The 20,760-nt window shown below is 47.4% G+C and overlaps 1 protein-coding gene across 4 annotated transcripts in view; it reads left to right on the top strand.

Moving 5' to 3' along the window:
- Nucleotides 1-561: 561 nt before the first annotated feature.
- Nucleotides 562-20,760, top strand: part of LOC144754948 (uncharacterized) — a 286,959-nt gene continuing 266,760 nt past the window's right edge. For all 4 annotated transcript variants that reach the window (XM_078643315.1, XM_078643333.1, XM_078643324.1 and 1 more), the window contains exon 1: nt 562-658. In XM_078643315.1, coding sequence (XP_078499441.1) covers nt 639-658 — 20 coding nt within the window. In that variant the 5' untranslated portion in view covers nt 562-638. The remainder of the gene's footprint in view (nt 659-20,760) is intronic.

The raw sequence follows: 20,760 nt of genomic DNA, 5'->3' as shown, positions 1-20,760 counted from the left end.
ACAATCTCCCCACGATGTGGGCACACTTACATTATGGCACAAGGGTACTTGCGTAGGCGCATGGCAGCCAATTGTGCGCCAGAACACGGGAGAGAAAAGGGATCCGTCATCTCACTGTAGATATGATGCATCCCTTTGCTTCAGAATTAATGCAGCAAGGCACAGCCAAATGGGTTGCGGCATCGCGCTGCGTTAATTCCTTGTGAATTAGGACCAATGTCTTTAAAAAAAGTTTTCATGTCTTTCTGCTGTTTGCAGACTTTGCAGATGGTGTTATTGGGAAAGATAAAATTGTTGAATACTTTTATCAAATTCAATGTTACATCAGGATATTGCTCACCAGGTGATTTCGTGACTGGCATATTTGCTAGCTCTGATTGGAGCAAGACAAAATTGCTAGTCATGGCACCTGTGCCAAAGGGAGCAGGCGAAGGTAGGCACCTCCTAAAACGTTGGCTGCCCTCCTCCCTTTTCTTTCCCTCTCTCCCGTGTCAGATGATGATGTGTCAACACAATAGGAGTTTAAATAGATGCCCTTAGCAACAAATGTCTTGTGCAGGCAGCTGAAGGGGGGGCTGTAAGAGAAGACCGTCAGTCAGTGTCTGGAGGAGGAATCAGTCTTGTGTCTGCTGCTGAAGATGGTGGCAACGCCACTCAGGTATTCTCAGGGCCTCACACCAGAATCTGGGAAAGTTTTTTATTCACATTAGTGCAGGGTGAATGAAAATAAGAGAATACATTTTACTTGGTGCTTAATTTAAGCCAGTGGTTGCAGATGGGTCCAAACAACATTTTTCAAAAACAGACTTAGAGTAAGATTGAAAGGAAGAGAAAGATAGGAAAATAGTGAGAAAGGGAGATAGCACAGAAGAAAAAAACATGCAAGAGTGAATGAGATGGTAAGTTATTAGCCCATCCATCTAGCATTTGTCCCTCCCATGGAGCGCATGCGGTTTACCATCTCTGTGACCCGCTCCGTTCATTTTTCCACAAGTGTCTTCCTTTTTTGATTTCATTTCTTTTTTTTAAAGCAACAATGAGGGTGCATGTGTTACTCCATTCTCTGGGGCAGATTTACAAGCCCCTTGCACCACATTTAAGCCGCCGTTGCGTCACTTCTGTGACGCAGCGGCAGCATAAACCATGCACCACGTTGTGCCTTATTTACAACGTGATGCATCTAGGGTGATTTGTCACGTTGTAAAGCCCTGTGCCACATAAAACCTGCGTTAGGTTTCATTTTCTGGCGCAGGGTGGGCGTTCCGTCGCAGGAATGCCTTGTACAAGTGACGCAGTGAAATCTACAAGATTTCACTGAGTCACTTTTACGTCCATGCTGCGTCAAAACCCTGCGCTTGCTTGAAGCAGGTTAAGGAGTGACGCAGGCATAGGGTGCCCCTGAGCATTGCTCGAGCCGCATCACGCTATAGGGCGCCCCTGAGCATTGCTTGAGCCGCATCGCACTTGCGTCACAACTCCAGCAATGCGCCGCTCTTACGCCACAGGATGTGACACGCATCGCCCTATCCTTGCGCCATGGTGCGCCGCATTGTAAATACGGAGCATTCGTGGTGGCCCAGGGAGGAATTTGTGAGTCGAATATTTTCTGGCGCATCCCTGCTGATTTGCAGAGATGTACCAGAACTCGTAAATCTACCCCTCTGTGTTTTCCACTTCTCCCACCACATTTCTCTCTACAACGTTAGAAAACGTTTGCATGTTTTATACAGCTTCACTCTTCAAAATGCCGTCCGATTCGCTTTAATGCCACATTCTATTCTCACTTCTTAATTCGCTAATCTCCCCCTACACATTGCTCTGCTCTCTTTGCTTCCCTTTCACCAACCTCTGTGTTGCTTTCCCCCCACATGCTGTCCATGTTGCTCCCCCCTTGGGAACCCCTATATGGGTTCCATCCTCCCAAAGTGTTGCTTCCTCTGCCCGCTTCTAGCATTCCTCTAATTCCCCCGTGCTTCCACCCCTGTGTTCATTCCCCCACCTGGGTTCTGCTGCACAGCATAAGTCATGTAAAATATGGCTAACACCGTTAGCGAAGCCAATAGGTCCCAGAGGAGAGACCTGGCATTGCCATTGATTGTTTTCTGCTGGAAGATTGCAGTTCAGCGATACAAACAAATCACCACTAACGGATGTATGTAAAATGGTTTCCATGCTCTGTAATGTGGTACGAGAGTCTATGCCTGCTATATAGGAATCCAAGAAGAATGAAGGCGCGCTGTAGGACCGTGTGGTTATTTTTTGATTTAAGGAGTTTTAGAAAGCCTGAACAAGACCCATCCAGGAGGGAGATTTACTAAGATTTGTGTCCCAAAACAGACGCAAAATGCCGCAAAATCTTTTTTTCCTAATTACTTTTCAGCGCTGAACAAGTTTAGCACTGGAAATAATGTAAAAGTGAACCAAAGCAGAGCATTGCGCTGCTTCACATTACATTGCGCCATGGGGGCGTACCAAGGGTGGTGCAAGGGTGTTCCCATGCAACCACCCAAGGTTTCTCACACTACACTCAATTTACTAAAAACAGCAGATTGAGGTTAGCGTGAGAAAACTGCGTCCTTTTCAACTAGGCGCAAGGAAGGAGAAATGCTTTCATTTCTCCTTCTTGTACTGTGCAGCACGAATGCAAAGTGGGAAAAGATTTGCACCGTGCTTAGCATTGTATTTTGTAGAGAAAGGGTACCCTTCCTATACAAAAACTATGCTTTACTCATGCACAACCCCTAACGCTACGGTGCTAAGGTGAATCCATGGTGTACGGCAGCTAAAATCAGCGCCGGCCTGTCGCGCAACACAGAGCAGCCTCACGGGGGCTGCGCTGGGTTGCGTGGAGATTTTGTAAATCGCCCCCCAGGTATCAGATTACTGCACAAATCGCAAACCAAGTTAAACACGGAAAAATCAAGCAATAAACAAATAAGAATACAGTTAGCGATATGTTGTACAAGAGAAAATAAGTAATATCAACAGAAGCAAAAGAAGGCCTGAAACAGTATATATACATACACACACACACACACACACATAATGAAAACAAAACAACTTAGAATACACAGGAAACAGATGAATATAGGAAGGGTAGTCTGACTTAGTGAAATCAGGACTCAGACCTAATCAAGGTATCTATTAAGTGACAGCTTTTTACAATTTTGTTTGAAGGAGGTAGTGGAAGGATTAGATTTAGTTTCAGGAGGAATTGCATGCCATATTCGAGGGCAAGACCCAAAAAGGAGCGGTTATAAGTTTGCTTTTTGTTGAACTTTTGTGGCTTCAGCAATAAAGAGTTACAGCTTCTCATGGCGTGATACAGTCCCATAAGCTCTCATTTTTTAACCAGGTAGACACGGGAGTGTTGTGATGAAGAGCCTTTTTGGGTCATGCAGGCTATACTAAATGTGTCTTAAATGTCTTTGATGGGGTCTCATAAGATAAACTTGACAGACTGCATGTCAATGACTCGTGTGCCCCCAGGGTAAGGGTGATAGGCATGTTACAAGCAGCTGATAAAAAGTACTTCTCATGGGGAAAGTAGAAAAGTCAAGGATTCAAAGTGCAGTAATGTAGCTCAGTAGGTCAGTGTGTTTACCCGGGTTATCTGATTATAGTCCTGGGTAGATTTGCTCAAAAGCTTAATGTACGTGTAACAAGGGAAGTAACCCCCTCGAATTGCGGGAGATATCTGAAATGGCATAGAGTTGCCCTAGATGAAACGAAAGTACACGGCATTAGAGAGACCTTGGTAGAGGCTTTAAGCGAGATGCAAGAGGTCCGGACTGATTCAAACTGCACCCTGAAGATATCTATAATCTATGAGAAGACCATTAGCACCTTGGGAACCTTTTTTCACACAACTTCTGGAATAGGGCCCCATACCTTGCGTAGGAAGCCTAATGATAATGATATGTGGTAAACGAATACTAGTAGACGCAAAAAATCTGCCTTGATTCTGACTGTTAAAAGTAAGTCTCCCCTTAGGATTCGGACAGCAAGAAGGGAGTACAAGGTGGTAGTGTCCAAAGCTAAGAAAGATTGGGAGGAGCAGCACTGGCAAGCCCTAAAAGCAGCCAGTATGGAGTAGGATGCTAACCACTTCTGGAATCTGATCAGAAGTAAGATGCAACCTGACTCTGAATCAATCACTAACAACATCTCAAGCCAATCTTGGTATGACCACTTCCTGAAACTTTATTCTGATGCAGAGGATGTTTCGTGTGAAGGCCCAGCCATTGATCCTAGAATAAGCTCTGGGCAACCTAATAGACACCCTTTCTCTGAATTGGAGGTGGAAACCGCTATTCGGCGAATTGTTCCAGCAAAGGCAGCAGGTCCCGATGGCCTCCCCGGGTATCTCCTTCTTGCAGACCCTGTAAAAGGGGCAAAATTTATTACTACCTTAATAAACACCATTGATAACAGCTCCCCCATTCCAGATTCCTGGAAGGGAGCCGAGGTTGCACCAATTTTTAAAAAGGGACCAGGGACGACCCTGCCAATTATCGCCCAATAAGCCTGATTGATTCAGTTCAAAAGGTTGTCGGCCGGTTGGTGCTGGAGGGGATCTTGACATGGGCAGAGGAAAACAGGGTCCTCTCCGATTACTAAGCTGGTTTTAGGGCAGGCACTGGGACAATCGAACAGGCGTTCAGGTTACTCCTTCTTTATTGGAAGGTGGTCCAAGTAGGCAAAGGCAGTCTTTATCTTGCATTCATCGACCTAAAGACTGCCTTTGACCTGGTCCCCTGTGAGCGCCTGTGGCAGGTCCTGGCTGAGCAGGGGGTCCCTAGGAAAATCTTGAACATGCTAGTTTGCCTTCATGAAGGCAACTATGCCCAAGTGAGATGGGGCTATCAAGGGCAGAAAACCGCTCGAATACCAGTGAACAGGGGAGTCCGCCAGGGCTGTGTACTAGCTCCCACCCTATTCTCTTTGTATGTGAATTAGGTGGTTGAATATTTACAACGAATACCATCTGATGCTCCAGCCCTGGCGGCCGTATAAATTCCCACCCTCCTGTTTGCTGACAAAACCCTCCTCATCTCAAAGACCCCAAAGGGCCTACAGAGCCTTCTGGACAATTTTCAATCATTCTGCACCACTAGAGGGCTGGTCATTAACACCATGAAAACAAAGTTCCTAGTGCTAAACCCACCAAGGACACTTAGGAACCCACCTTTATTAAATTGCGTCCCATTAGAAAAGGTTACCACATTCGATTATTTAGGCATTCGTTATGAGCAAATTTAACCTATCCAATAATAAAAGGAGTTTCAAGTGAAATTAAGACCTGTCACTTAATAGTTACAAGGCAGTTTCCGTTTGTGATGTGTGCTATGTAAATATCTAATTATTTTTTATATGTTGGTTGCTAGTAAAACGTGTTATGCTTCCAAGGTTGCTGAACTTGGAATAAGTTTCAGGTGCAGCTAAGCAGCAACACCCTACCAACTAAAACTCCAGCTAATTACAAACCAATTCATTTGATATTTTTTGTTTAATTTCAAGATAAAGCAGACCGTTTTTGCAATATGGCCAAAAATGGGATGTATGACGTTACAACGCATACTTTTACAACGCCTACCTTTACAACGCATTTTTTACACCGCAACATCCATTACAACGCACACCATTACAACGCAAGCCATTACAACGAATTCTTTGAAACTACCTTTACAACGCATTCCACTACAACGCATACTACATTTACAACGCATACCATTACAACGCATTACATTACATTGCATGTAAGGTAAGTATTGGATAGTGTAGGGGTAAAAATTACTATTCTAACTCCAGGTGGTGCAACAGTAGGGTAAGTGTTGGATGGTAATTTTATGTGTTGTAATGGTATGCGTTGTAATGACTGAGTTGTAATGACATTCATTGTAGTGGTGTGCGTTGTAGTGTCATGCGTTGTAATGACTGCGTTGTAAATACATGCGTTGTAATGGATTTTGCGTTGTAAAAGTTTTGTTGTAATGGTAGTGCGTTGTAAAAGTTGCGTTGTAAAGGTTGTTCCCCCCAAAAATGTGCTTCCATTTGGTTTGCATGCTTCGGGGCAGCTTGGTTCATTTGTTCAGGCCATTAATTCCTTATGTCCATGCTGTGTTTTAATGACACTGATTAGTGAATACTCCTACAAGTTCTTCTTTTACAGTAAAAACAATAAACCTTATAATTCTTTTTCCAATTAAGATTAAAACACATTTATTTATCATGTTGGCAAGTATGATAATTGAAGAAATACTCTTTCATAATCTACATGGCTTGATTATTAGGTCTTAATTATCTCATTTTCTCCTATTTTTGTGTATTTATTCTGAGCTGAGTGTTCTTCTAGACATGACACCTCTCACACCAGCGAACTATGTTGACCTAAGCTTCAAAAATACCTAAGGCCTTATGTATGGCGAAGTCATGCAGCGCAGGGATTTGTGATTCGTCAAGCGGTGGCAGAGGAAAAAGGAGGGTCCCAAAACACATTTTCCCCATGTTAATTTCCATAGGAAAATTAAGACAAAACTACAGCCCGAACTACTAAACGGAATTACACCAAATTTGGCAAAAAGGTAGACCTTGGTCCAGAAAGCAACCTTTATTTTAAATGGTGTAAATCCGCTCAGTAGTTCCTGAGAAATTAGAAAAAGAATGGGTTCGATATCTGTCCTCCATAGGAAACTTCAGACAAAGCTACAGCCCGAACTGCTGAACAGAATTACACCAAATTTGGCAAAAAGGTAGCCTTTGGTTCAGAAAGAGCCCTTGTTTTAAATGGAATAAATCCATTCAGTAGTTCCTGAGAAATTAGAAAAATACATTTTTGATATCTGGGGCAGCGGTGGGTTCATGAACCCTCCCGAGCACGAGCTTCACTGTGATTGGCTGCCAACACTCCAAACCAGGAAGTGTTGGCAGCCATTTTGTGACTCCGTAGAACAAGACACAAGAAAACTGAAAAAAGAGGTTAAAAACCAATAAAAGGGGGTAGGGTAGAAACACCCTGACCCCAAGGCCTGCTCAGGGGGTACCACAAAGACCCAGAGGGCGTAAATCGCAATGGGGTCCTGAATTCCGCAGAAATTATTCAAAAGACCGAAGCGCGGGCTCCCGCGCTTCGTTTTGAAAAAGCCTCCGGGTGGACTAGTTCCCGAGCGCACTCGAAAATTAAATAGCAGGGGCTGCGGGGCCCCCCCGGCCCCGGGGACCATTACCTTCCCGGGGCTTATGTTATTGTGTTCATGGGGCACTGCAGCCCCCTGCAGCGCCAGGGACCAGCACCTCCCCGGGGCTGTAAAACAAATGAGTGAAGGGGTCCCAATCCCCCCCCTGCAATCCCCGCCACCTCCCCGGGGCTCAGTTTAACATATTTAAAAGATGTGTGGGGGGATCGAGCCCCCCCCCCCACATACTCCAGGGACCACCACCTCCTCGGGGCACTCTTTTTATTTAAATTCAGGGGTCTGTAGCGGAATGCCAGCCCCCAAGACCACCACCTCCCCGGGGCTATTTTGACAAAGGGGGGGGGGCCATTTGGCCCCCTCCTAGAGCCCTTGATGGCCCTGCGGACCGCCATCCCCCAGGGCCGGCTCCTACAGTGTCCTGGGGTGCCCATCCCAGGACACTGCTGTTTGCTATGGCATGTTAGCAGCTCCCCTTGTGGAAAAGCAATGCCGGCTCCCCAACGGAAAGGGCCGGCCCCGGGTATGGGGTCCCTGGGGCTAGTGGTGGCCCCCTCCTGTGTAATAAAAAAAAAAAGAATGGCCGGGCACCTGGAGATGGAGTCCCCGGGGTCGAAATCAGCTCTCCTCCCTCAAAGAAATAAATAATTTGGCATGCCTTGAGGGATGGGGTCCCCAGGGCCAGAAGTGGCCCAAGGGAGAGGGGCCATGCGGCCCCCCTCCCTGATTAAAACAAAAATAACATGTGGCCATGCTCCAGGTATGGGGTCCCCGGGGCCGAGATTGGCCACGGGATGGGGTCGCGCGCCCCCCTTCCAATTTTTTTAATTAAAATGCTTAAAAAATAGCAGGCCCTTGGGGATGGGGTCATCAGGGCCCCAAATAATGTAAAAGAAGGGGGCCACAAAGCCCACCTTATAATTAAAAATAGAAGGCATCGCACCGGAGGCCCTGGCCCCTCCCTGCAGCACTCAGCAAACACGTCCCCTGGTGCCTTGTAAGCTGGGGAATTAATTCCCCTTGAATACTGAGGGTCCCTGGGGTCCAACTAGCCCACCAGGTACCTCGAAAATGCGCCACAGAGCTGTGTTGCAGAGAGGTGGTCCAAGGCCATGTCCCTTTTTACACCTCTGCGCAAGCAGCTCTGTGGCATTTACTGGAGATGCCTGGTGGGCTAATTGGCCCCCAGGGTCCTCAGGACTCAAGGAGAATTAATCCTCCAATTTACAACGCACCAGGGGGCGTGTTGGCACAGTGGTGCTGGGAGGGGGCGGGCCTGACATAGCAAGTGTGCAAACGCACCCCCTAGCACATTATTAATTGGGGGCTGAAATCCCCTTCAATACTGGGGGTGCCTGGGGGCGAACTAGCCCGCCAGGTACCTCCAATATGCACCACAGAGCTGCATTACAGAGAGCTAGAACAAGACCACGCCCCTTTTTAACCCTCTCTGCAAGGCAGCTCTGTGGCACTTACTGGAGGTTCCTGGTTGGCTAGTTGGTCCCCAGGGACCCTCAGGATTCAAGGGGACTCAATGCCTCAACTTAAAATGCGCCACAGGGCTCGTTTGCACACTTGTCACATTCTCGAGGTAGTGTCTGACCGGGGGACCAACTTAATTTCCAAGTATATGAAGTCCCTGTCGCAGGAGTGTGGGGTAACTTACAAGTTCACCACTCCTTACCACCCCTAAGGAAATGGGCTGGCTGAAAGGTTCAACCGGACCCTGAAGGCTATGATAATGGGTCTTGAGGAACCCATGAGGTGTAAGTGGGATGTCCTCTTACCATGCCTACTCTTTGCATACCGTGAGGTGCCACAGAAATCTCTAGGGTTCAGTCCCTTTGAGCTTCTCTATGGACAGCCAGTCAGAGGACCTCTGAGTTTGGTCTAGGAAGGCTGAGAGCAATCTCCCAGGAAACCTCCCCAGGATGTATATAGTAACCCTGGGCGTAGTTCGCGTAGCCGCACTCCGCGAAGCTACGCGAAGACGCACTTGCACTCCGCGAGCTACGCGTAGCTCCGCGGACATGCGTAGTTGCTTGCTAGACCCGTTCGCGCGCCGTTTTTCGTCTTCGGGAGCGCGGTGCGCGTGTTCGGGGCGCTGCCTGCATGCTCGAGATAGCTAGCGCGCTAAGTTACTCAAGAGGTTTGTCCCGCCCGCTTGCGTTCCCTTATTTCCTGTTCCGGGTCACAAGTAACGTGTTCGCGTTGTGTTAGACATGTTCGGGAACTCATCTTCTCGTTCGCACTGCCAAAGTGCGTGATCGCGTCAAATATCACGTGAACCTACCCAGGCGGTCGCGACGGGCCAAGGTAAGCCATTGCCGCGCACGCGATAATGTTATGCAGCGCGCGAGAACTACGCTACGCACCGGATCGCGGAGTAATCGACAGCTTCGCGTTCTCCGTGGAACGCGGAGTTGCCAAAACTCCGCAAGCTCCGCGAACGGAGCGTAGTTCTTCGCCCAGGGTTAGTATATAGTTATATGCTGGCCTTCAGAAACCAAACTAGGCGTTTTAGGCAACTCGCTGAGGTGAATCTGGAAGCCAGCCATGAGGAGATGAAGCGCTGGTATGACCAGAATACCATTCTTGTAGAGCGGCAACCTGGCCAGAAAGTGTGGGTCATGGCCCCAGTGGAGCCCTTGCGCTCCAAGATAAGTGGTCCAGTTACATATTTGGTGGACTTGCAGGCTCCTAGGAACCCCTTGAGGGTCCTACATGTCAACCGCCTTAAGCCCCGCTTGAAGAGGTCTGAAGTGGGCATGCTCTTGGCAACAGATGCTGGGATCGAGGAGGAGACTGGGCCTCTTTATGACCTCCTGTCAGCCTCAGAGCAAGATGGGTCAGTGGATGGTGTTAACCTGTCTTCTACCCTGACCCCTGAGCCACAGAATGACTGCCGCCAGATGCTGGGACAGTTTTCTGATCTGTTCTCCCTGGTTCCTAGTTTCACAGATTGGTGCGTCTATGATGTGCTCACAGGAGACAGCTTACCTGTGAAGCACAAGTCTTACCGGGTAACTGACAAGGTAAGGGCTTGCATTAAAGAGGAGGTCTAAAAAATGCTTGCACTTGGGGTGATTGAGTCATCTAGCAGTCCTTGGGCCAGCCCAGTGATCTTGGTCCCGAAGGCTGCAGCACCGGGTGCCACACCCGAACTCCGTTTCTGTGTGGACTACGGAGGGCTCAATTCAGTCACGAAGACTGACGTGCACCCCATCCCCAGAGATGATGAGCTCATTGATCGGCTAGGGGCTGCACGGTACCTCAGCATGTTTGACTTAACGTCTGGCAGATCACCTTGACTGATGGGGCAATGGAGAGGTCAGCATTCTCCACACCAGATGGGCATTTACAGTTCGTGTTATGCCCTTTGGGATGAAGAATGCCCCTGCCACCTTTCAGAGGTTGGTCAACCAGGTGCTGGTTGGGCTGGAGGAGTTCAGTGCTGCCTACCTGGATGATATTGCAGTGTTCAGTGCCAGTTGAGAAGAACATCTGCACCACCTCTGGGAAGTGTTGATGGTGCTGCGGAAAGCAGGCCTCATGATCAAGACGAGTAAGTGCCAGATCGGGCAGGGTTCTGTGGTGTATTTGGGACACCAAGTTGGTAGCGGCCAGGTAGCGTCCCCTAGAACCCAAGATTGAAACCATCCTGGCTTGGGAGCCACCCAAAACCCAGACAGAGGTGAGAGCCTTCCTAGGTCTCACAGGGTATTACAGGAGGTTTGTCAAGGGATATGGAAACATTGTTGCTCCTTTGACACAGCTGACTTCAGGAAGCAGCCCAAGAAGGTGATCTGGACTGACACCTGTCAGAAAGCTTTTGAGGCCTTGAAAGCTGCCATGTGCATGGTGCCCGTGCTCCTGGCACCCAACTTCTCTAGAGAGTTCATTGTCCTAACAGACGCTTCAGAGCATGGTGTGGGGGCTGTTCTGCCACAGATGAATGAGGAGGGCCTAGATCAACCTGTAGCCTTTATCAGTAGAAGGTTACTTCCACGGGAACAGAGGTGGAGTGCTATTGAGCGTGAGGAATTTGCTGTGGTCTGGGTACGGAAGATGCTGAGACCATACCTGTTTGGTCATACCAGCGCTTCATCTCCTCCTGGCTGGCTTCCAGATTCTCCTCAGCGAGTTGCCTGAAACACCTAGTTTGGTTTCTCAAGGCCAGCATATAGCTATATACATCCTGGGGAGGTTTCCTGGGAGATTGCTCCCAGCCTTCCGAGACCAAACTCAGAGGTCCTCTGACAGGGTGTCCATAGAGAAGCTCAAAGGGACTGAACCCTAGAGATTTCTGTGGCACCTCACGGTATGCAAAGAGTCACTTCCGGGTTCAGACAGACCACAGGCCCCTCAGATGGTTGATGCAGATGAGGGGTGAGAATCCAAAGCTGTTGAGGTGATCCATCTCCCTACAGGGTATGGACTTTATGGTGGAACACCGTGCTGGTACAGAACACGCCAACGCAGATGGTCTGTCCAGATTTTTCCGCCTTAGTGAAGAGAACTCCCAGGAGTTAGGGTAGTTCTCCCCACTTTTCAGCTGGAGGGGACACGTGTTAGACCTGGCACCATTGGCGTGGGTCTTCCTTCGATTTGTTGCTGTTGTCTCATGTGTTTTTGCTGGTATTAGATGCTTTGGGCACTGTGCCACTGCTATTCAGTGCTACAGTACAAGTGCTCCCTACTGTAAATTGATGTTTTAATCAGTGGTTCCATGTTTGGCTATTTGGTTTACTTGTCAGAGCCTAGTCTAGTGCCCTGAGTGTGCCCAGGGTGTGTAAATCCAAATGCTGCTAGTGGGCCTGCAGCACTGGTTGTGCCACCCACAGAAACAGCCTTGTAAAGTGTGTGTAAGGTCTGCCATTGCAGATCCTGCATGCAGTTTGGTACTTTCATGCTGACTGCGCAAGTGCACCCACTTCCCAGTCCCTAAACCTTCCCTTTTATTCATATCAGTCACCCCTATGGTAGGCCAAAGGGCAGGGTGCATTGTAAGTATAAGGTAGGACAAGCCCTGATGTGTGTGGCATGTCCTATTAGTGAATTACAGCCATTTTCGATTTTCACTATTGTAAGGCTACCTGTTCTCCGTAGGCCAGAATGGGCTGTTAGAATTGTTACAGTTTATAATCCTAACAGGCTCAGAGAACATGGTAGAAATTTGAGTTTAGTGTGCCTGAACTCAGAATAATAAAATACATCTTTTAGTAAAGTTAATTTTATTATTCTGTGTTTGCAAATACCACTTTTAGAAAGTAGGTATTTGCTTGTCTAACCATTCAAACCTGCCTCTGCTAGTTTGTGAATTCCTATGTCTGTGTTTGTGAGTGACAGGGCTGGGGAATTCCAGGAGACAGGCTGAGTCACCCAGTGGTGAATAGAGAGATCTGCATCTAGATGGGAGGGAGGAGTTCACCTGAACCTTGAATAGGTCTGTGCCTGCCTTCCACAATGCTGGCTCCACCCCCTGGGGAGCGGCTGATGTTTGATATTTGATATTTTGATATTTTTGGTTTTTTTGTAAAGCGCTACTATCGCTCCGGGAGGAGCATCTTGGCGCTGTGCCCACAGCAGATCTACTTGGATAACATAAATCTCTTGTCTCTGCCCTGCACACTGAAAGAGGCGAAGAAGTCCTATTAACAAAGTACTCCAGGACTGTACTTGTCTTCCACATTGCTGGCTCCACCTCCTGTGGGGCGTCTGATGTGCCTGCCCTGTACTGTGAAAGGAAAGGAGAAGTTTGGTAAACAGAGTGCTTCAGAACTGGTTTGGACTGGGCAAAGGCCCCTCTCCCCTCAGAGAACAAAGGATTTCTGGGTAAAAATATTGGGACCCTGATCCCATGAAATTAGATCACTTTGGACTACAAGAAGAAACCTTTACTGAGGAGAGGAACCTGAAGAAACTGAGGAGAGACTATTCCCAAGCTGAAGTGCTGCTTGGGGGATTGGCCTGCAGTGGATGCCTTACTGCCAAAGGAAGGAGAAAGGAACTTTGTAACTTTGCTTTCAACTTGTGAAGGATCTCCAAGGGCTTGGAAAAGAGCTTGGCTCCTGCTGAAGTCTCAGGGACAACAGACTTCACCCCCAGCTCCCCAGAGTTCTTGTGGCAGTGCCTGCTGCTGTTTTGGGCCTTCTGAGGAACTGCGTGTTGCAAGGAGCTGGAAGCGTGACTCAACGAGAAGAAGCGTGTCGCCGTCGCACTGCCTGCTGTCACAACTCCGGAGAAAGGAGGGTGTTGCCGCTGGAACTGTCGCACTGCATCACATCAGAGAGAATCGTGCCGCAACGAAGAAGAAGTGTGTCACTGTCGCTGCTGCTGCCATCGCAACTCCAAAGAAGGAGGGTGTCGCCGCTGTGGTTGTCGCACTGCACCGCATCAGCAGAAGAATCTCGCAACGAGGTCGGTGCGTGTTGCCGTCGCAGTGCCTGCTGTCGCAACTCCTGAGAAAGGAGGGTGTCGCCACTGGAACTGTCGCACTGGACCGCATCGGAGAGAAGCGTGCCGCAACGAAGAGGATGCGTGTCGCCCTCGCTGCTGCTGCCATCACAACTCCGTAGAAGGATGGTGTCGCCGCTGTGGTTGTCGCACTGCACCGCATCAGGAAAAGAATCTCGCAACGAGTTTGGAGCGTGTCGCCGTCACTCTGCATGCCGTCGCAACTCCGGAGAAAGGAGGGTGTCGCCACTGGAACTGTCTCATTGCACCACATCGACCAAGAGCACCTCGCATTACCGAGAAGTGCGCCGTCATCGGAGCTGCTGCCGTCGCATCTTGAATGTCGCCGCTGTAGTTGTCGCAACGAGTGGAAGCTTCACGCATCGTGGAGAAGAGCGTCGCCGCTGGAGCTGTTGCCGTTGCATCGTGAGAGTGTCGCCGCTGCAGTCCACGCATCAAACCGAGAGTTTCTCACATCCCCGAGACGCACGCCGCACCTGGAAGATCTTCACGTCTTTATTTCTTTGCACCTGACTTTGCCGCATTTCCCATTGCTGCGACATTACTTGTCGTGGAAGCGCAACGCAACTTAAGGTACATTGACGCAGAGTGTCGCATCTAAGAACTGAACTGAACTAAGCTTAAATCTACCATCTTAAAGTAATCATAGTGTGTATTTTTGTTGTTTATGGTCTTGTGGTAACTCTATATAAAGTCTACTTATTTTTTATATAAAACCTGTGTGGTGTCCATTTGTAGTGTTGTCACTGGGTTACTGTATGTGGTCACAACTGCTAAACGTACAACGCCTCTGAAATAAGCCTTGACTCCTTGCGCCACGCAACCTAGAGGGTGAGCAGGGGTTATTTTAGGTGTGTAATCCCCTTGTCCTCACTAGAGGAGCGGGTCCCTATTTGTCACAAGTACCTACCTGTGTCAACTAGAGACCCCCAAATCTAACAACCACCCTCACCACATAAATGAAATTTTCATTCTGTCTAAAGAACATAGATCATCATGTAAATATATATGTTATTCCACAAAAGATATTCCCCTCAAGCAATCTTAAAAAATGACAGTTCTGTGCATCTTTGAACAAACTCAAGAGTCCCACCGTACATTTAACACTCTGCAACCGCAAAAAACATATCTCACAATATAAGCATATGGAAACAGGTCATATACGTAAAAAACACATTGACAAACACTTCCGAATACATACCAAACAAGTATTACTACTTTATAATACATATACAGATGCAGAACATTGTATTATCTTATATCTGTGAATACACTACTTCTGTTTAATAATGGGATTGAAAGTACAACTGCTCCCAGAATGCAAATAACATAGATGTATCTTTTCTGCACATGATGTTTAGACATTTAAAACATTCTTATCTTTAAATAGATTAATTGTAACTTTCAACAATACTATACTGCTATTTTCCGATAAACTGCACAGTGGAACAAAAAGATACTAAGTCATTTCCTTCTTACTTCCAAAACATTTGGTACTAACATCTTAAACACATACCCTCTGATAGATACCGTTCATATCATATATTTTTTTCATATCATTGTGATACTATTTTTTTTATCAAACTCCCACATGCATCTACATGTATGATGTACATTTTTTAAATAATTAAAAAGTTATATACATACCAATGAATTACGTTTGTAGATTATATTGTTGTTTTAGCTCTTTTTGACTTTGTTAACATTTGTAAAAACTAAGCACAAGAACAGTACTCCACTCTCATAGAAAGCAACTTTAAAATGGCAACCTCCCTAACTTCCCACTCTATGATAATGAGAAATCATTTCTTTCATTGCAAACTATTCTATCTCCACTTGTGAATGGTTAGCATCTGTTAACCTTTTCCCTTTCTTTCAAAATGAGGTTCCTGTCTCAGTGTGTTCGCTGTGTTTTTGGGATGATCGCGACGTAATCACGAAAAAAATGGGAGTCCAAACCAATATTTAGCTTCAGTTTTTTTAAATTTAAATACTATACTACATAGTCCTTAATTGGAAATGAAAGTTTATCATTACATAAAATATGTCATAGCTCCTCAAATTATTTTAAAGACATTCTGTCTCTTTAAAACCGTTCCCCCCAATACACTCTTAGCTCAGTGTATATAGCAACCTACCGGGACCAGTGGGTCACAAATTCACAGCACATTCTAAAAGGAGCATGCTACTTTCAAATGAGACACAGCAGGTGTGGTTTACAGCACAGATTCAGAAGCATAATCATGTCTGTATTGAGTTACCTTTTTAACTTTTTTTACTCTGATTGATTGGCCATTCTCGGTCCGTTTAGAGACAGACTGCTTGGCCAGCTCGGCTGTTGTTTCAAGCAAAGATATTCCACGCCGCATGGACCGTCCGATTCGAGGGGGGGCCTGCCACATGGCTGTAGGTCGTTCACCCTACCCTGCAGAGCGAAGGCCGAGCGGCCCCGGCAACTCATGCCCCCCAGTGGTCTGACCCGAGCGGAAGGGGTCGGGTGGCGCCAGGACCTTGGATGCTTCCTGGCCGGCAGGTCTGTGGGCCCTGTGCTCCACGCTGGTGGAAGAGGTGTGGCGCAGCGGCCCGGGTGACTGGCGCTGGACGCTGGGGATCACGGTTCGATTTCCAGCTCTGGCAGCAGGGGTCTGCCCAACACCATGTGACTCTGGGCAATAGCTCACTTACAGCCTGATTCATGTAGCTAAAAGCGCTTGCAAAAGGGCCAGATTCTGAGAATCTGGCCCTTTGCGAGTGCGATTTTTGCATTTGGTATTCATCATCCCAAATGCAAAAATCGCTATTTAAGAATTAGCATATTTGCGAGGAATGGCATTTAAGGAATCTCTAATAGAGATTCCTCAAATGCTATTCATGACACAATAAAAAATTGCGATTTAGCACTTTTGGGCCGCTATTTACCGAGAGGTCAGACCTCTCGGTAAATAGCAAAAACTCAGAAAAATGCTTTTAAAAGCATTTTTCTAAGTTGCATGTTGCACACACACATGTCCTTTGGACATGTGTGTGCGCAACACCTGTTCAATTGTGCATTTTAGGGGTGCTACAGGGTGTCCTTTGGACACCCCTGGCACCCTTAAAATCGCTATCTGATTTGCGAGTAGCAAATTGCTACTCGCAAATGAGGGATACTCCCCATTCATTCCTATGGGCCTTTTGGCCCATAGGAATGAATGGGGAGTTATTCCTTTTTTTGCGAGTAGCAAATTGCTACTCGCAAATAGAGAACATGTAGGAATCGCTATTGATTTAGCAATTCCTACATGAATGCCGTTTTGCGTGTCCTCAATAGCGAGTCGCTATGATTCGCTATTAGGGCCACGCAAAACGGCCCGTACATGAATCAGGCTGTTAATCTTCCCGCCGGCCCCCAGCGCCTTGGTCTGACCCGAGCGGAAGGGGTCGGGTGGCGCCAGGACCTTGGATGCTTCCTGGCCGGCAGGTCTGTGGGCCCTGTGCTCCACGCTGGTGGAAGAGGTGTGGCGCAGCGGCCCGGGTGACTGGCGCTGGACGCTGGGGATCACGGTTCGATTTCCAGCTCTGGCAGCAGGGGTCTGCCCAACACCATGTGACTCTGGGCAATAGCTCACTTACAGCCTGATTCATGTAGCTAAAAGCGCTTGCAAAAGGGCCAGATTCTGAGAATCTGGCCCTTTGCGAGTGCGATTTTTGCATTTGGTATTCATCATCCCAAATGCAAAAATCGCTATTTAAGAATTAGCATATTTGCGAGGAATGGCATTTAAGGAATCTCTAATAGAGATTCCTCAAATGCTATTCATGACACAATAAAAAATTGCGATTTAGCACTTTTGGGCCGCTATTTACCGAGAGGTCAGACCTCTCGGTAAATAGCAAAAACTCAGAAAAATGCTTTTAAAAGCATTTTTCTAAGTTGCATGTTGCACACACACATGTCCTTTGGACATGTGTGTGCGCAACACCTGTTCAATTGTGCATTTTAGGGGTGCTACAGGGTGTCCTTTGGACACCCCTGGCACCCTTAAAATCGCTATCTGATTTGCGAGTAGCAAATTGCTACTCGCAAATGAGGGATACTCCCCATTCATTCCTATGGGCCTTTTGGCCCATAGGAATGAATGGGGAGTTATTCCTTTTTTTGCGAGTAGCAAATTGCTACTCGCAAATAGAGAACATGTAGGAATCGCTATTGATTTAGCAATTCCTACATGAATGCCGTTTTGCGTGTCCTCAATAGCGAGTCGCTATGATTCGCTATTAGGGCCACGCAAAACGGCCCGTACATGAATCAGGCTGTTAATCTTCCCGCCGGCCCCCAGCGCCTTGACACCTTCGGGTAATTGTTCGCGCTTTATAAATACTGGACTGGACATTTACTGGACATTTAAAGATCAGCGAATGATGGAACTTCTTACTAATGCATCCGACATACTATCTAATGTTATTCACTTACTTACTGACAGCATCCAATGAAATATATCTTTTTTTTTAAACTTAATTTTAAAAGCTTTTCATTTAGAAAACTACCTCATTTACTTCCAGCCTTCTCTTGACTGCTATTGCTCCTTCACTACATATTGCTTAGAGTGTGGATTGTTGGCCACCGCTGTGTCTATTGGGCTAAAGAAGCTGCACAACAAAAAGTATTGACAGGGACTTGGGTTTGCCAAATGTGGAGATTACTTAGTTTGTCCAGAGAGGGTTGAAGTTTCATTAGTTTCTGGATTTGGTTAAAACCATTGTGGATTGCCAGCTCCTCACCGCATGTTAGTGTACTGTGGTGGCAATGAACTAGGCACATTGATTGGGGTAGAGCTGGAAATCATACTGAAAGATACCTTTGCAGAACTGTTGTCACTTTTCTCTCACCCTATTACCAAGTGCTGGTTGCCAAGGGTAGTTATAGATAGGACCAGGATTCCATTGAAAAAGCATTCTTGGTTTGCTCATACCTTTGGGTGCGTTTGATGCATCTTCAAATAAAACTCCCCAAAAAGTTCATCCACCTCACCTCCTTCTTCGAAAGTAGTGTTGGGGTGATCTATTAAGCAGGGGCTGTGAAAAAAGGGGAGGGGTCCCAAAATACACTTTCCCCATTCCATAGGAAGATTACATACAGCTACAGCCAAAACTGCTAAATATAATCACACCAAATTTGCACAATGCTAGATATTGGTCCAGAAAGTGTGATTTTTGTAATTTGGTGTAAATTCGTTTGGCAGTTCTAGAGAAATAAAGTTGAAAATATATGTTAATATCAGGCCACAGAGGATCTGTAGAGCTGACAGATCAAGGTAGATGGGATTCAGTCCCCAGTCCTAGATAAACGTAAAAAAAGCATACAGGGGACAGGGTAGGGATATCATGTCTCCTAGGCTTTGTGGTGCGGTAGAGGAGCCTTACCCCCACCACAACTGAAAACATTTTTAATCAGTGCTGTTGATCTGTGCAACATCTGATCTCTCCCATTTTAATTAAAATAATCCTTGGGTGGCCCAGCGCCCAGGGTCACAAGGTGGCTGGGGATCCTGCAGGAGCCTTGGGGGCCCTGGAGACCTGGGGCTCCCCAAAATATGTTCAATGTATATGTGGGTGCCCCAGATGGGGACCAGACCAGGGCACCCACTTTCACAAAAAAAGTTAAGGGCAAAAAGAAATGCCAGCTTCTGACTGCCCTGGTATGTGACGAGCTGGCAGGAGCCATGGGGTCTTGGGGCTCCCATCTTGACCCCAACATTAAAAGAAGGAATGGGGGCCATGGGTGGGCACCGAGGCACCCAAAATATGTTTTTAAAAGAACAATAAATGAGTGGCAGGCACTGCTCATTTATTATTGTTTGCTCCAGAGAAGGAGAGCCCCATAATGATCAGCTGTAACTGTTGAATTTCAGTGGTTTTGTTAGAATTAAACATTATGTTTTGACTAAAATCTTCACTTAACTCTAACATCTCTTCAACCTTTGGTTTTTCTCGAGGGTGCGAGAGAGCCCATGGGCAAGATAGCCACATGCTAGTGCAGCACTGCCAGCTGGGTACACACATCCTTTATTAATCAGTTTATTTACTTGGTGAGCAAGGCACTGCAGGCTGGCAGAGGCCCCAAACTAGCACTACTACCTGCAGCGACTGCGGTCTAGGCTGCGGACCCTGTGGCTCTGAGATTGTGTGTAGTCCCAGAGTGCTAGTGCGACCCATTGTTGCTGTGACTCTCTGAAGAAAAAGGTCACATGTGGCAGCTAGCGACTGCAGTGGAATGTAGCTGGGGGTAGATGCAGCTGGCAGGTGGAGGTGACCGCCTTCTCTGGGGAACAACTACCTGGGTGCACCGGCTGAAAGCTCCTTCTGCACTGCGTGACACCGATGATTGCAGCCCCAAAGACACCTGATTGGCCAACTGGTAAAGGAGGGTAAGGAAGAGCACTGATACCCGGAGGTGCTGTTGACCTTTGTGGGCACCCCTGCTTACCTGCCACCTGGGGCCTGGTCAAACTGGCTTAGTAGTCATCTGGTTGGAAGAAAGGCTGGCCACACTAATCAGCTGGTAAGATAGATGCAGTGAATGCAAACCACCCTGCTGCGTGGCTGGGAGGCCCGAACACCCCATAATACAGAGAACTTGGTGGAGGCTGCGCCCCATGGGCTGGAGGTCTTGGGCCACCACAGTGAACTGTGGGCTAGCTGCACAGTGAGACTCTGCTGACTGGGTGGAGTACCCTGCCCCTCAAAAGCGGCATTAGGGGAGTGAGGCAGGCAGGGCCCCACCAGTCATCTGCACATTGCGTGAGAGCCTGGCATAGACTCTGCAGGCCAGACATGGAATGAGGGACAGTGCGGAGGGGAAGAGGGAGTGTAAGCACTGCTCCACATGAGTGCCTGTGCGGAGACGGGTATGGGGACAGTTGTCGAGAGGATCCACTTAAGACACTTAGTAGGCACAAAAAATCCACTGGAACTGCAGAGCTGACCACCATGGGGAAAAACGGGCAGGCAGCAGACCTGGCTCACCTCCAACAACATTCACTCTCGGACTCCAAACAGGAGCTTCCACCACATAGCATTACCTCCTTGGGCACAACATTACTTGCCTTAC

The sequence above is a fragment of the Lissotriton helveticus genome, chromosome 1_1 (assembly GCF_964261635.1).
Source record: "Lissotriton helveticus chromosome 1_1, aLisHel1.1, whole genome shotgun sequence".
In the NCBI taxonomy this organism is placed as follows: Eukaryota; Metazoa; Chordata; class Amphibia; order Caudata; family Salamandridae; genus Lissotriton; species Lissotriton helveticus.
This window is presented reverse-complemented; position numbering and strand designations above follow the sequence as displayed.